The sequence below is a fragment of the Lagenorhynchus albirostris genome, chromosome 1 (assembly GCF_949774975.1).
Source record: "Lagenorhynchus albirostris chromosome 1, mLagAlb1.1, whole genome shotgun sequence".
NCBI lineage: Eukaryota > Metazoa > Chordata > Mammalia > Artiodactyla > Delphinidae > Lagenorhynchus > Lagenorhynchus albirostris.
In genome coordinates, this window is record NC_083095.1 from 49989879 (window position 1) to 50003477 (window position 13599).

Genomic DNA, 13599 nt, shown 5'->3' on the forward strand with positions numbered 1-13599 from the left:
TCTACAGATGACCCAATTTCGTTCCTTTTTATGGCTGAGTAATATTCCATTGTATATATGTGCCACATCCTTATCCATTCATCTGTTGATGGGCATTTAGGTTGCTTCCATGACCTAGCTATTGTAAATAGTGTTGCAATGAACATTGGGGTGCATGTGTCTTTTTGAACTACGGTTTTCTCAGTGTATATGCCCAGTAGTGGGATTGCTGGGTCATATGGTAGTTCTATTTTTAGTTTTTTAAGGAACCTCCATACTGTTCTCCATAGTGGCTATATCAATTTACATTCCCACACCCTCTCCACCATTTCTTGTTTGTAGATTTTGTGACGTTGCCCATTCTAACTGGTGTGAGGTGATACCTCACTGTAGTTTTGATTTGCATTTCTCTAATAATTAGTGATTTAGAGCAGCTTTTCATGTGCTTCTTGGCCATCTGTATGGCCATTTCTTTGGAGAAATGCCTGTTTAGGTCTTCTGCCCATTTTTTGATAGGCTTGCTTGTTTTTTTTAATATTGAGCTGCATGAGCTGTTTATATATTTTGGAGATTAATCCTTTGTCCGTTGATTCATTTGCAAATATTTTCTCCCATTCTGAGGGTTGTCTTTTCATCTTGTTTGTAGTTTCCTTTGCTTTGCAAAAGCTTTTAAGTTTCATAGATCCCATTCATTTATTTTTGTTTTTATTTCCATTACTATAGGAGGTGGATCAAAAAATATCTTGTTGTGATTTATGTCAAAGAGTGTTCTTCCTATGTTTTCCTCTAAGAGTTTTATAGTGTCCGGTCTTACATTTAGGTCTTTAATCCATTTTGAGTTTATTTTTGTGTGGTGTTAAGAGGTGTCCTAATTTCATTCTTTTACACGTAGCTGTCCAGTTTTCCCAGCACCACTTATTATAGAGACTGTCTTTTCTCCACTGTATATCCTTGCCTCCTTTATCATAGATTAGTTGACCATAGGTGCGTGGATTTATCTCTGGGCTTTCTATCCTGTTCCATTGATCTATATTTCTGTTTTTGTGCCAGTACCATATTGTCTTGATTACTGTAGCTTTGTAGTATAGTTCAAAGTCACAGAGTTTGATTCCTCCATCTCCTTTTTTTTCCCTCAAGGCTGCTTTGACTATTCAGGGTCTTTTGTGTCTCCATACAAATTTTCAGATTTTTTGTTCTAGTCCTGTAAAAAATGCCATTGGTAATTTGATAGGGATTGCATTGAATCTGTAGATTGCTTTGGGTAGTATAGTCATTTTCGCAATATTCTTCCAATCCAAGAACATGGTATATATCTCCATCTGTTGGTATCATCTTTAATTTCTTTCATCAGTGTCTTACAGTTTTCTGCATACAGGTCTTTTGCCTCCGTAGGTAGGTTTATTCCTAGGTATTTTATTCTTTTTGTTGCAATGGTAAATGCGAGTGTTTCCTTAATTTCTCTTTCAGATTTTTCATCATTGGGGTATAGGAATGCAAGAGATTTCTGTGCACTAATTTTGTGTCCTGCAACTTTACCAAATTCACTGATTAGCTCTAGTAGTTTTCTGGTGGCATCTTTAGGATTCTCAATGTATAGTATCATGCCATCTGCAACAGTGACACTTTTACTTCTTCTTTTCCAATTTGTATTCCTTTTATTTCTTTTTCTTCTCTGATTGCCATGGCTAGGACTTCCAAAACTATGTTGAATAACAGTGGTGAGAGTGGACATCCTTGTCTTGTTCCTGATCTTAGAGGAAATGTTTTCAGTTTTTCACCATTGAGAATGTTTTCTGTGGGTTGGTTGTATATGGCCTTTATTATGTTGAGGTAGGTTCCCTCTATGCCCACTTTCTGGAGAGTTTTTATCATAAATTGGTGTTGAATTTTGTCGGAAGCTTTTTCTGCATCTATTGAGATGATCATATGGATATTATTCTTCAATTTGTTAATATGGTGTATCACATTGATTTGCGTATATTGAAGAATCCTTGCATCTCTGGGATAAATCCCATTTGATCATGGTGTATAATCCTTTTAGTGTGTTGTTGGATTCTGTTTCCTAGTATTTTGTGAGGATTTTTGCATCTATATTCATCAGTGCATTTGGTCTGTAATTTTCTCTTTTTGTAATATCTTTGTCTGGTTTTGGTATCAGGGTGATGGTGGCTTCATAGAATGAGTTTGGGAGTGTTCCTTCCTCTGCAATTTTTTGGAAGAGTTTGAGAAGGATGGGTGTTAGCTCTTCTCTAAATGTTTGGTAGAATTCACCTATGAAGGCTTCTGGTCCTGGACTTTCGTTTGTTGAAAGATTTTTAATCATAGTTTCAATTTCATTACTTGTGATTGGTCTGTTCATATTTTCTATTTCTTCCTGGTTCAGTCTTGGAAGGTTATACCTTTCTAAAAATTTGTCCATTTCTTCCAGGTTGTCCATTTTATTGGCATAGAGTTGCTAGTAGTAGTCTCTTAGGATGCTTTGTATTTCTGCGATGTCTGTTGTAACTTCTCCTTTTTCATTTCCAATTTTATTGATTTGAGTCCTCTCCCTCTTTTTCTTGATGAGTCTGGCTAATAGTTTATCAATTTTGTTTATCTTCTCAAAGAACCAGCTTTTAGTTTTTTTGATCTTTGCTGTTGTTGTCTTTGCTTCTATTTCATTTATTTCTGCTCTGTTCTTTATGATTTCTTTCATTGTACTAACTTTGGGTTTTGTTTGTTCTTCTTTCTCTAGTTCCTTTATGTGTAAGGTTAGATTGTTTATTTGAGATTTTTGTTGTTTCCTGAGGTAAGCTTGTATTGCTATAAACTTCCCTCTTAGAAATGTTTTTGCTGCATCCCATCAGTTTTGGGTCATCATGTTTTCATTGTAATTTGTCTCCAGGGATTTTTTCATTTCCTCTTTGATTTCTTCAGTGATCTTGGGTTATTTAGAGAAATATTGTAGTACAAGAAACTCCTATATATTCAGAATCATCAGTTATTTCTTTTTTATACACCCTCACCATCAGATTATTTATTTTTTTATTTTATTTTAGTATAGTTGATTTACAATGTTTTGTTAGTTTCAGATATACAGCAAAGTGATTCAGTTACTCATATACATATATCTCTTCTTTTTTAGATTCTTTTCTCATAGGTTATCACAGAATATTGTATAGCGTTCTCTGTGCTATACAGTAGGTTCTTGTTGGTTATCTGTCTTATGTACAGTAGTGTGTGTATGTTCATCCTTTTGCCACACTTGTTTTACTCTTTTCTGTCTATATGTGAATTTTTTTCTGAATCACTTCAGAGTGAGTTGTGGACATCATGCTCCTCTTCCCCTTATACTTAAGTTTGTATTTTCTAGAAACAAGAATGATCTGTTACATAATCACAGTACATTTATAAACATTAGGGAGCTTATCATTGATATAATACTGTCTTTTAATCCACAGTCCATATTTAAATTTTATTAATTATCCCAGTAATGTCTTTTATCATCTTCTCCCCCCTTTTTTCCCCAATCCAACGTCCAGTTCAAGTTCATATGTTGGATTTAGCTACCATGCCTTTAATCTGCTTTAGTCTGGAACAGTTTCTCAACCTTTCTTTCTCTCTTGATCTTACCATTTTGAAGCTGCTTATTTTGTATAATGTCCCTTAATTTGAGTTTGTCTGATGAGTCCTCATGCTTAGATCACGTTATGCATTTTGGGCAGGAATATCAGACAAATGTTTTTGTGCTCTTCTCAGTCCATCATATCTGGAGGCACATGGTATCAGCTTGTCCAAATACTAGTGATATTAACACTGACCAGCTGGTTAAGGTGGTGTTCACTAGCCTTCTCTTCTGTCAAGTTCCTATTTTTCCCTTTCTAAGTAATTGTGTAATTATTTAATTTCCCAAAGTAATTAACACATAATTAGTGTGAAGACTCACTGAGACTTCATAAATATCCTCTTGCTCATTAGACTTTCACTGACTAGTTTTAGCATCTGTTGACAATCCATTGACATCTATTGACAATTTCCCTTCTTTCTCATTTATTCACTTATGTTTGAATAAATGACATGTAATGAAAATTGTGTTTTAAAAGAGGATTTTATAGTAAGATAAAGCAGAGTTAGTAACAGAAAATATATCTACTTTGAAAAAATAAAGAGTTGGGGAAAGAGGTAAAGAAGATAGCATGGGTTTTAGAAAATAACTTTTCTTTGGATTGGTGGGTGGCTATCTAACTCTTAATACCGTTAAAATATAGGGCCATTATTTTAGTGAATGATTTCGGAAAATGATAGTAAATTCTGGTGATTTATCTCAACTATTTTAGATCAGTACATTATTTTTGGAACTGAAGATGGTATTTATACATTGAATCTCAATGAACTACATGAGGCAACGATGGAACAGGTAATTTAGGAGTTTTAACTCAAAAAATTAGTTTGAGTCAATTGAATACAGTAAATATCTTAATTTTAAAGCAGTTTATATGGGCCTCAGTTTTAATTTTTATGATTTAAATATTTAAAGGGGTGAAATTGTACTCTTCACATATTCATGTTGAAAGATTTTTTTCCATAAGGTTTTGGTAATTTACTGAAAGGTAGAAAATACTTATTTTTCTACTCTTTCAGACTGTTGCAGTTTGGAAGTTAAGGGGTAAGGGAATGAAAATTGGAGAGTTTTAATTACCTTTTTTTTTCTTAATAGTTATTTCCACGGAAATGTACTTGGCTCTATGTCATCAATAATACTTTAATGTCATTGTCAGGTATGTATATGATAAAAATGATATGAAAAATAAACAATGGACAAGCAGAGAAATGTAATTTTAATACACATTATTTTAAAATGTTGTTAATCAGGGTAATTATAATCTAGTATAGTTAACTTTTGAGACTTGCAGGTATTTTTTACTGTTGTAGAACTGGAAGAAACTTTGAGAAGGAACCTTGTTGTCAGAGCAGTACTTCCCATACCTGCCCAGGAACTACACAGTTGGAGAACATGACAGTGATTGTTCCCTGAGGCCATCCCCTTCTCCACAGTCTCTGTTACTATCACCTCCCTGCCTTCCACTGAGAATCAGCAGTTGAAGGGAAAGAATCAGAGGATCCAGATGCTTCCTTTCTTTGTAATCTTGAGCCAATCACTGTCTCTTGTCTCTCAGCCTCAGTTTTCTTTTTTTTCATAAATTATATCATTTTTTAATTTATTTTTTATTGAAGTATAGTTGGCTTAGTGTCGTGTTAATTTCTGCTGTACAACAAAGTGATTCAGTTATACATATATATACATTCTTTTTCATATTCTTCTCCATTATGGTTTATCACAGGATACTGAATATAGTTTCCTGTGCTATACAGTAGGATCTTGTTGTTTAAATATTCTGTATATAATAGTTTGCATCTGCTAATCCCAAACTCCCAGTCCATCCCTCCCCCACTCCCCCTTCCCATTGGCAACCATAAGTCTGTTCTCTATGTCTGTGAGTCTGTTGCTGTTTCGTAGATAGCTTCCTTTGTGTCATATTCTAGATTCCACATATAAGTGATACCATATGGTATTCGTTTTTCTCTTTCTGACTTACTTCATTTTAAGTGTGATAATCTCTAAGTCCATCCATGTTGCTGTGCCCAGTTTTCTTAATTGTAACATAATGATGATGGTAACAATAACAGCCTCACAAGATTGCTGTGAGGATCAAGTGAGATATCCAAAGTACTTAGAAAACTGAAGACTTACAGATGCTTGCTGGTAGAATTCATGTTATTCTGGACCACATATTTATTAACGAACTTGGACCAATGCTTTCAAGTCTTATAAATAATCAAATGGGTTCCAGAACAACCTATTCTAATTTCGTTGTTTGTATTTTTCTTTTTTCGTTGTTGTTGGGGGTGGGTGGGTGGTGTTTAGGCTTTTTTCCCCTAATTGTTACCTGCCAGAACCTATTTTCTTACATTTTAGATTTAAGTGGCTACCTAAAGGCTTGCTGCTCGCTTTCATTCTGATAGTAGAGTACAGTTGGCCCTCTGTATCTGCATGCACAGATTCAATTCAAAGATAGAATTTTTTTTTTAATTCCAGGAAGTTCCGAAAAAACAAAACTTGAATTTGCCAGGCACTGGGTCACTATTTACATGCATTTACATTATATTAGGTATCATACATAATCTAGAGATGATATAAAGTATGTGGAAGAATGGGCATGGGTTATATGCAAGTACTACACCATTTTATATAAGGGACTCTTTATAAGGGACCTCACATTTTGGTATCCGCAGGGGGTCCTAGAACAATACTCTGGTGGGATCACTATACAAGGTAGTTAATTATTTCTCTCTGTTCCTTAATCCTAATGCTATCAACTATTAAAATAGCATTTATCCCTTTCTCCACTTTGAAAAATTATTTTAACATTTCTCAAATTTTTTTCAGTTTTTTTGTTTGATACTCTTTCATGCTCTGTATCTCAATAGATACGTGATGATTACATCCTAGCTCTTATTTACTGTACTGTCAGGCTTTTCATTATTAAGTGTACCTTTCAGCTACTTATGCTTTAAAGCATCAGTGCTGATATAGTTTTAACTCACTGACAGATCATTATGAATTGTGGCCTAATTTAAGAAATGCCGTTTTCATAATTTTAAATATGTGTGTGTGAGTGTGTATAACTTAAACTCATCTACTAACCATCGCCTAGTAGAGATTCTTCAGGAATTTGTATGTATTTGAGCTGATGACAGTGTTTACAAAGAGCATATTATTTGATTGTCTATAAATGTCTTTTAAAAAACTGGGGTCCTCAAAATATTTAATCTCTTTGATTTTGATTATGTTTCCCCCAGTTTTTTTACTTTTGTTTAATAAAATATTAATATATCATATTACTATTATGAAAATAAACTTAAACCCAGATCTGTTTGAATTAACAGTTCTGAGTTGTATTCATATAGAGTCACTTTCCTCTAACTCTCTTACTGCTTTTATCCCTATTTATACCTGTCTTTGAGAATAAGCTTAAAAGCCACGCAGAGTACATCTTGTATATTTATAAAATAACTACAGAAAGGCATTGAAAAATTAGCCTATAAATTGGTTCTTTCCAAATGTAGTCAAAATGACCTGTGGAACTGAATGAAGATAGGTAGCAGTGCTCAATAGGAGAAAACGTTCCATTTAAGGGTCTGCATTTCTTTGCATGTGTGCACATACATGCACATGTGTTAGCTGCTTGGGTAGCTAGTTATATATAAAGTGGTACTGGAGAAAGGAAGGATGGTATAATGTTAGGCAGAATGTTTGCATTTTGAGAAAATACAGAAAATTTTGTTGAGGGTAAAACCATTTTTTTTTTCATGTTTTCCAGTAGTAAAATAATAAAATACTATTTTAGGTTGTTATAGTACCATGTCATGTATATAATGAGTCAGAAAATGTTTACCATATATTCCCCTTTTTAATACAGCTGTGGTTTTGATTATATGGAAATTGTAGCTCTATTATCCCATATAAATTACAGGATATAATTGTAGCCCTACTGTATCCTATGATGGTTTGCTTTATTTTTCTTAGTATTTCAGTGTTATCTTTAAGACTTCATTCACAAACAGTTTTTAATCCAAGGTAATGTGGTAGATTATTGATAAATAGGACTATCTGAGAAAGATAATGTGGTATAGTTATATAATTTTCCATGTTGTACTGAAATAATCACATGTACATCATTGTAACTCACTCTATTGTACAGTGTTTAACAATTTCTTTTCCTATGTTGGCTTCATTAAGGTTTACATATATTCTGCCCAGATCACCTATTAGTCAGAATATATCTAATTTATGTACTGGGAAACAAAATTATCTACTTTGTTAAAACTCATTTTACTTATTATCTTTCAAAATAGTATTAACTAGGTTTTTTTGTTTGTGTTTTTCTCTGTTTTGCTTGGTTTTTTGAACATGGCTGGACTCGTCATTTTAGAAGGTAATTATCTTTTCTTTTGCTTGAAAATAGTATTTCTCTGCTTTAAATAATTCTAATAAAAATAACATGTTTCTCTTTTATAGGAAAAACCTTTCAACTCTACTCTCATAATCTTATAGCTTTGTTTGAACAAGCCAAAAAACCAGGACTAGCTGCCCATATTCAAACTCATAGGTTTCCAGACCGCATACTACCAAGGTACAAAATATTTTGATTCTCCTGGGAGTGAGGGGAATTAGTGTTTATTTTTAAAACAGCCAGTCTTCCTTGCCCACTAAAAAACTTCCTTTGTCTTAATTTTGAAAGGTAGTTTACACTAAAGTAAATGTCATCTAGAATTCAAAAGATAAGTGTCTTGTAACTTGACTGTCCATGTCAATCATCCATAGAAGTTTTATAATATAGATTCCCAGATCCTGCCTCAGTTCTATAAAATCAGATAGTTTGGGGTCAGAGTTTAAGATGGTGGTTCTTAGAGCTCCTTGACTGGTTCTGATGGAACTGATTCACCCATCACTCACTGTTTGGGAACCACTGCAGTAGAGTACATTTATGTTGTCTTATGTTTTCAGAAAGTTCGCTTTAACAACAAAGATTCCTGATACAAAAGGCTGCCACAAATGTTGCATAGGTGAGTAAATGCTGTTTCTCAAACTGGATGATTAGCACTTCTAACATCTTCAAAATTATCTGTAGAGTCTTATAGTATCAAGTGAAGGAAGGTAGGCTTTATATTTGTTCTAATAAGGAGTTAAGGGGCCATTGAAGCTCAGGAATGTATAGTTGGACATAAAAATGCTTGAAGATAATTGCTCTGATGCTTTCTCAGAGCATAATGTTCCTCGAATTTTTTAACCCTAGTCCGTAAGGCTCTATCTCTGCTGATATCCTAGCTTTCATTTGACACTTACCATTTATTTAACAGTTATTGCTTAGTGTTTTATGAACATTATTATTTCAGGACTTTGGCCAACTATGAAGTTAGAGGGAAGAGTCCACACAAAACCACTCACTTCTGATACCAACTACAGGTTTGGGGAGTTCCCCAAACCACCTTCATGTTCAATAATTCACTAGAAGGACTCACAGAATTCACTGAAAGTGGTTATACTCTGGTTGTGGTTTATTACAGGGAAAGTATATAGATTAAAATCAGCCAAGGGAAGAAGTGCATAGGGCAGAATCCAGGAAAAATGCCAGATGTAGAGCTTTTGTTGTCCTTTCTCCATGGACTAATAGACAGCGTATGGACAGTGTTACTTTTCTGACAGTGATGTGTAACAATACACACAGAGCATTGCCAACTAGGGAAGCTTACTCAGCAACCTCAGTGTCCAGAGTTTTTATTAAGTCTCTATCACATAGGCATGCTTGATTGCCCACATGGCTGGTCTCAGTATCCATCCCCTCTGGAGGTCAAGTGATATTGCCTGACCCAAAGCCCCTACCCTAAATTACATGGTTTGTCTTTCTGGCATTACTGTCCCCCACCCTGAGACTATCCAGTGTCGCCAACCCCCACTCTAAATCATATTGTTACAGTATACGTTGACCAAGGCCCCAGGCAAACAAAGACACTCCTGTCAGGCATGACATTCCTGAGGCTTAGACATTAACTCCCAGAAGAGAGGACAAAGACCAGACCTCTTTTGGGGCAAGGTGAAATTCTGTGCTATATAATTATCTTCTCTCACTTAACCCTTAAACAGCTTATGATACTTATGTCACTAGTAGCAGAACCTGGGATCACACCTGGTCTGTGGCTTCAAATTCTGGGCTCCTAACTTTCTGTTTATTATTGTTTAATCAGTGAGCCTAAACATTGATCTTCATGCTGCATTAGGTCCACAGCATACTCTCTAGTTATAAGCAGATTTCACGAGCATTTTTCTAGGGAGATGCAGGTCCATTTCTGTTATCAGATTCCCAGTATCTCTGACTTGGGAAAGGTCTCAATGCTTACAATCTGAGGTATAACTCATAAATATCTTAAGACAGAGCTTACTGCAAATAACTACTCTTATAATCAAAACATTACTGTTGATGGGAATCAAATTGGGGAGAAGGAAAGACCAATGTGAATTTCTGTAGATTTGAGTCAAGGAAGTTACATCTTTATTAAGTTGTAAAATAATTAATTATTTTCATCTTGTCTTAAGTAGACAGCTGTAAACTACTATACCAAAAATGGAATCATAGGACTTCCCTGGTGGCACAGTGGTTAAGAATCTGCCTGCCAGTGCAGGGGACACAGATTTGATCCCTGGTCTGGGAAGATTCCACATGCCACGGAGTAACTAAGCCCGTACACCACAACTACTGAGCCTGCGCTTTAGAGCCCGTGAATCACAACTACTGAGCCCACGCACCACAATCACTGAAGCCCGCATGCCTAAAGCCCATGCTCCACAAAGGAAGCCACCGCAATAAGACCGTGCACCGCAACAAAGGGTAGCCCCCACTCACTGCAACTAGAGAAAAGCCCCTGCACAGCAATGAAGACCTAATGCAGCCAAAAATAAATAAATAAATTTTTTTTTTTTTTTTAAATGGAATGATAGATTTCAGTTGCCTTCTAGACCTTTTTATTCACTAGACCTAGAATTCACTCTTTTGGTCCATTTACTTAAGCAGCTCTTTAGATTGTAAAATAGTTTAGGTGTTTTGGTGCTTAAAATACTGTTTTTATGTTTAAGAACCTAGTATATTAAAGATGTTTAGAAGTAAATGTACACAATTAAAATTGAGATAAGAGAGTGAAAAGGAAAGGGTATAACAAAGCCAAAGGAAAAAGATATCATCTTTCTTTACTTTCTGCACTCTTATCATCCTAGTGAACAGAAACAATAATTATCCTTTATCACCTAAATTAACAGTTCAAATGATTATTCTTCCATTCATAGTTTGGTATCAGTGGCAGGCCACATTTAATTGGTTTTTCCTATGTATCAGCACTGCCTTTATACAGAAAGCTGGGTTAGGTTTTAGGTGAGTATAACTTAGTAATTGCTTTTAGCTAAACTTTGTTTTTATATAAAAATATTCAGTGTTTTGGGTGTGTCTGTTTTGTTTTGTTTCTTTCCAGTCAGAAACCCTTACACAGGACATAAATACCTCTGTGGAGCTTTACAGTCTGGAATTGTCTTACTTCAGTGGTATGAGCCAATGCAGAAATTCATGTTAATAAAGGTATATGTTACTTTGTTTACATTTTTTTTATTTAGAAAACACTAATGTATAACTGAGCCTGAAATTATAAGACCCCAATGCTACCATCTAGGGTTAGCATGTTTATAGTTATTTATAGGTGTTTATTGGGTTTAGGGATTTTTGTGTTCTTAACTTTATCTTTAACTTGTGTTAATAAACTTCCAGAAATATCACAGCCATAAAGAAGAATATGGCCAAGTCTCTAAAACATATTTTTATGGAAAACTGATTCTTATCATGATATTTAAAGGTAGTCCTTTTTTTAATTGAAGTATTATGGTATTGTGTTAGTTTCAGTTATACAGCAAAGTATTCAGTTATTATTTTCCATTATAGGTTATTAAAAGATATTAAATATAGTTCCCTGTGTTATACAGTAAATCCTTGTTCCTTATCTATTTTATGTATAGTAGTTTGTTAATCCCATACTTCTTATTTATCCCTCCCCCACTCCCTCTCCTATTTGTTTTCTGTCTGTGAGTTTGTTTCTGTTTCGTATATATATTCATTTGTATTATTTTTTAGATTCCACATATAAATGATATCATATAGTATTTGTCTTTGTCTGACTTCACTAAGCATAGTATTCTCTAGGTCCATCCATGTTTCTGCAAATGGCAATATTTCATTGCTTTTATGGCTGAATAATATTCCTCTGTGTGTGTGTGTGTGTGTGTGTGTGTATCAATCACATTTTCTTATGCCAATCATCTGTTGATGGGCACTTGGATTGTTTCTGGTCTTGGCTGTTGTAAATAGTGCCGCTGTGAACGGCATGGGGTGCGTGTATCTTTTCAAATTAGAGTTTCATCTTTTCTGGATATATGCCCAGGAGTGAGATTGCTAGATCATATGTTAGCTCTATTTTTAGTTTTTTAAGGAACCTCCATACTGTTCTCCACAGTGGCTGCACCAATTTATATCCCCACGAACAGGGGTGCTCCACACCCTTTCTAGCATTTATTATTTATAGACTCTTTAGTGATGGCCATTTTGACTGTTGTGAGGTGGTACCTCATTGTAGTTTTGATTTGCGTTTCTCTAATAATTAGTGATGTTGAACAACTTTTCATGTGCCTGTTAGCCATCTGTATGTCTTCTTTGGGAAAATGTCTATATAGGTGTTCTGTCCATTTTTTGATTTGGTTGTTTTTTTGATATTGAGTTATATGAGCTGTTTATATTTTGGAAATTAACCCCTTGTCAGTTTCATCATTTGCAAATATTTTGTCCCATTCTGGACGTTTTCTTTGTTTTGTTTATGGTTTCCTTTGCTGTGCTAAAAGCTTTTAAGTTTGATTACGTCCCATTTGTTTATTTTTGCTTATTTATTTTTATTTTTTTGCCTTGGCAGACTGATCTAAGAAAATATTGCTATGATTTTTGTCAAAGAATGTTTTGCCTGTGTTCTCTTCTAAGAGTTTTATGGTGCTATATCTTATATTTAAGTCTTTAAACCATTTTGAGTTTATTATTGTATATGGTGTGAGGGAGTGTTCTAACTTCATTGATTTACATGAGGCTGTCCAGCTTTCCTAACACTGCTTGTTGAAGAGACTGTCTTTTCTCCATTGTATATTCTTTTCTCCTTTGTTGTAGATTAATTAATCATAGGTGTATGGGTTTACTTCTAGGCTCTCTCTTCTGTTCCATTGATCTATATGTCTGTTTTTGTGCTGATAAGAGGTAGTCGTTTTTTAGATTTAGATCAATTAAGAAAATGAAAGCCTTTCTGTTGAATTTATTCAACAATATGAATGAGGAGATTGTTTCTAAATTATACATCTGTTTATTTTTTGCAGCACTTTGATTTTCCTTTGCCAAGTCCTTTGAATGTTTTTGAAATGCTGGTAATACCAGAACAGGAATACCCTATGGTCTGTGTAGCTATTAGCAAGGGCACCGAATTAAATCAGGTAGTTCAGTTTGAGACAATCAATTTGAACTCTGCATCTTCATGGTTTACAGAAATTGGTGGAGGTAAGTGTTTTTTACTTTATGTTAAAATATTGATGCTTTTGCCTGCAAAAGAAGCAGAATAGGTTCAACCTGCGTGGGCTCTTTCAAATAAAGATTCAGAACATAGTTTCCCAAGTAAGCCCAGAGGATCATGTACATATAGTTTATGATCTCTATTTGCCTGAGGCAATTTGATACAAAGTATTTTACCAAGGAAAATTTTAATGAGTCCTGACATTTAAAAGTCTTAGTTGTTATCAGTTAATCTTTGGACTTACTAAATAATTAAGTTTTCTAAGATACTTTTCAAATTTTATCAGCTTCTCAAGCAAAGAAATAACATTTTTTTTCCTATCGGTTCTTTCGCCCCACACTTCTTAAAATCATTGAGTTCTGGTACTTTTCATACTGGAATAGAAACTTCTCATGTGTGGCCTCCAAGCTTTACCATTTAAAGATACAGGAAAATATCTCT

The 13599-nt window shown here is 34.4% G+C and overlaps 1 protein-coding gene across 1 annotated transcript in view; it reads left to right on the plus strand.

Annotated features, from left to right (window-relative positions):
- Nucleotides 1-13599, plus strand: part of MAP4K5 (mitogen-activated protein kinase kinase kinase kinase 5) — a 136408-nt gene that overhangs the window by 102551 nt on the left and 20258 nt on the right. The window contains exons 22-28 of the mRNA XM_060142785.1: nt 4296-4375; nt 4676-4736; nt 7953-7955; nt 8039-8153; nt 8528-8586; nt 11041-11144; nt 12968-13145. Coding sequence (XP_059998768.1) covers nt 4296-4375; nt 4676-4736; nt 7953-7955; nt 8039-8153; nt 8528-8586; nt 11041-11144; nt 12968-13145 — 600 coding nt within the window. The remainder of the gene's footprint in view (nt 1-4295; nt 4376-4675; nt 4737-7952; nt 7956-8038; nt 8154-8527; nt 8587-11040; nt 11145-12967; nt 13146-13599) is intronic.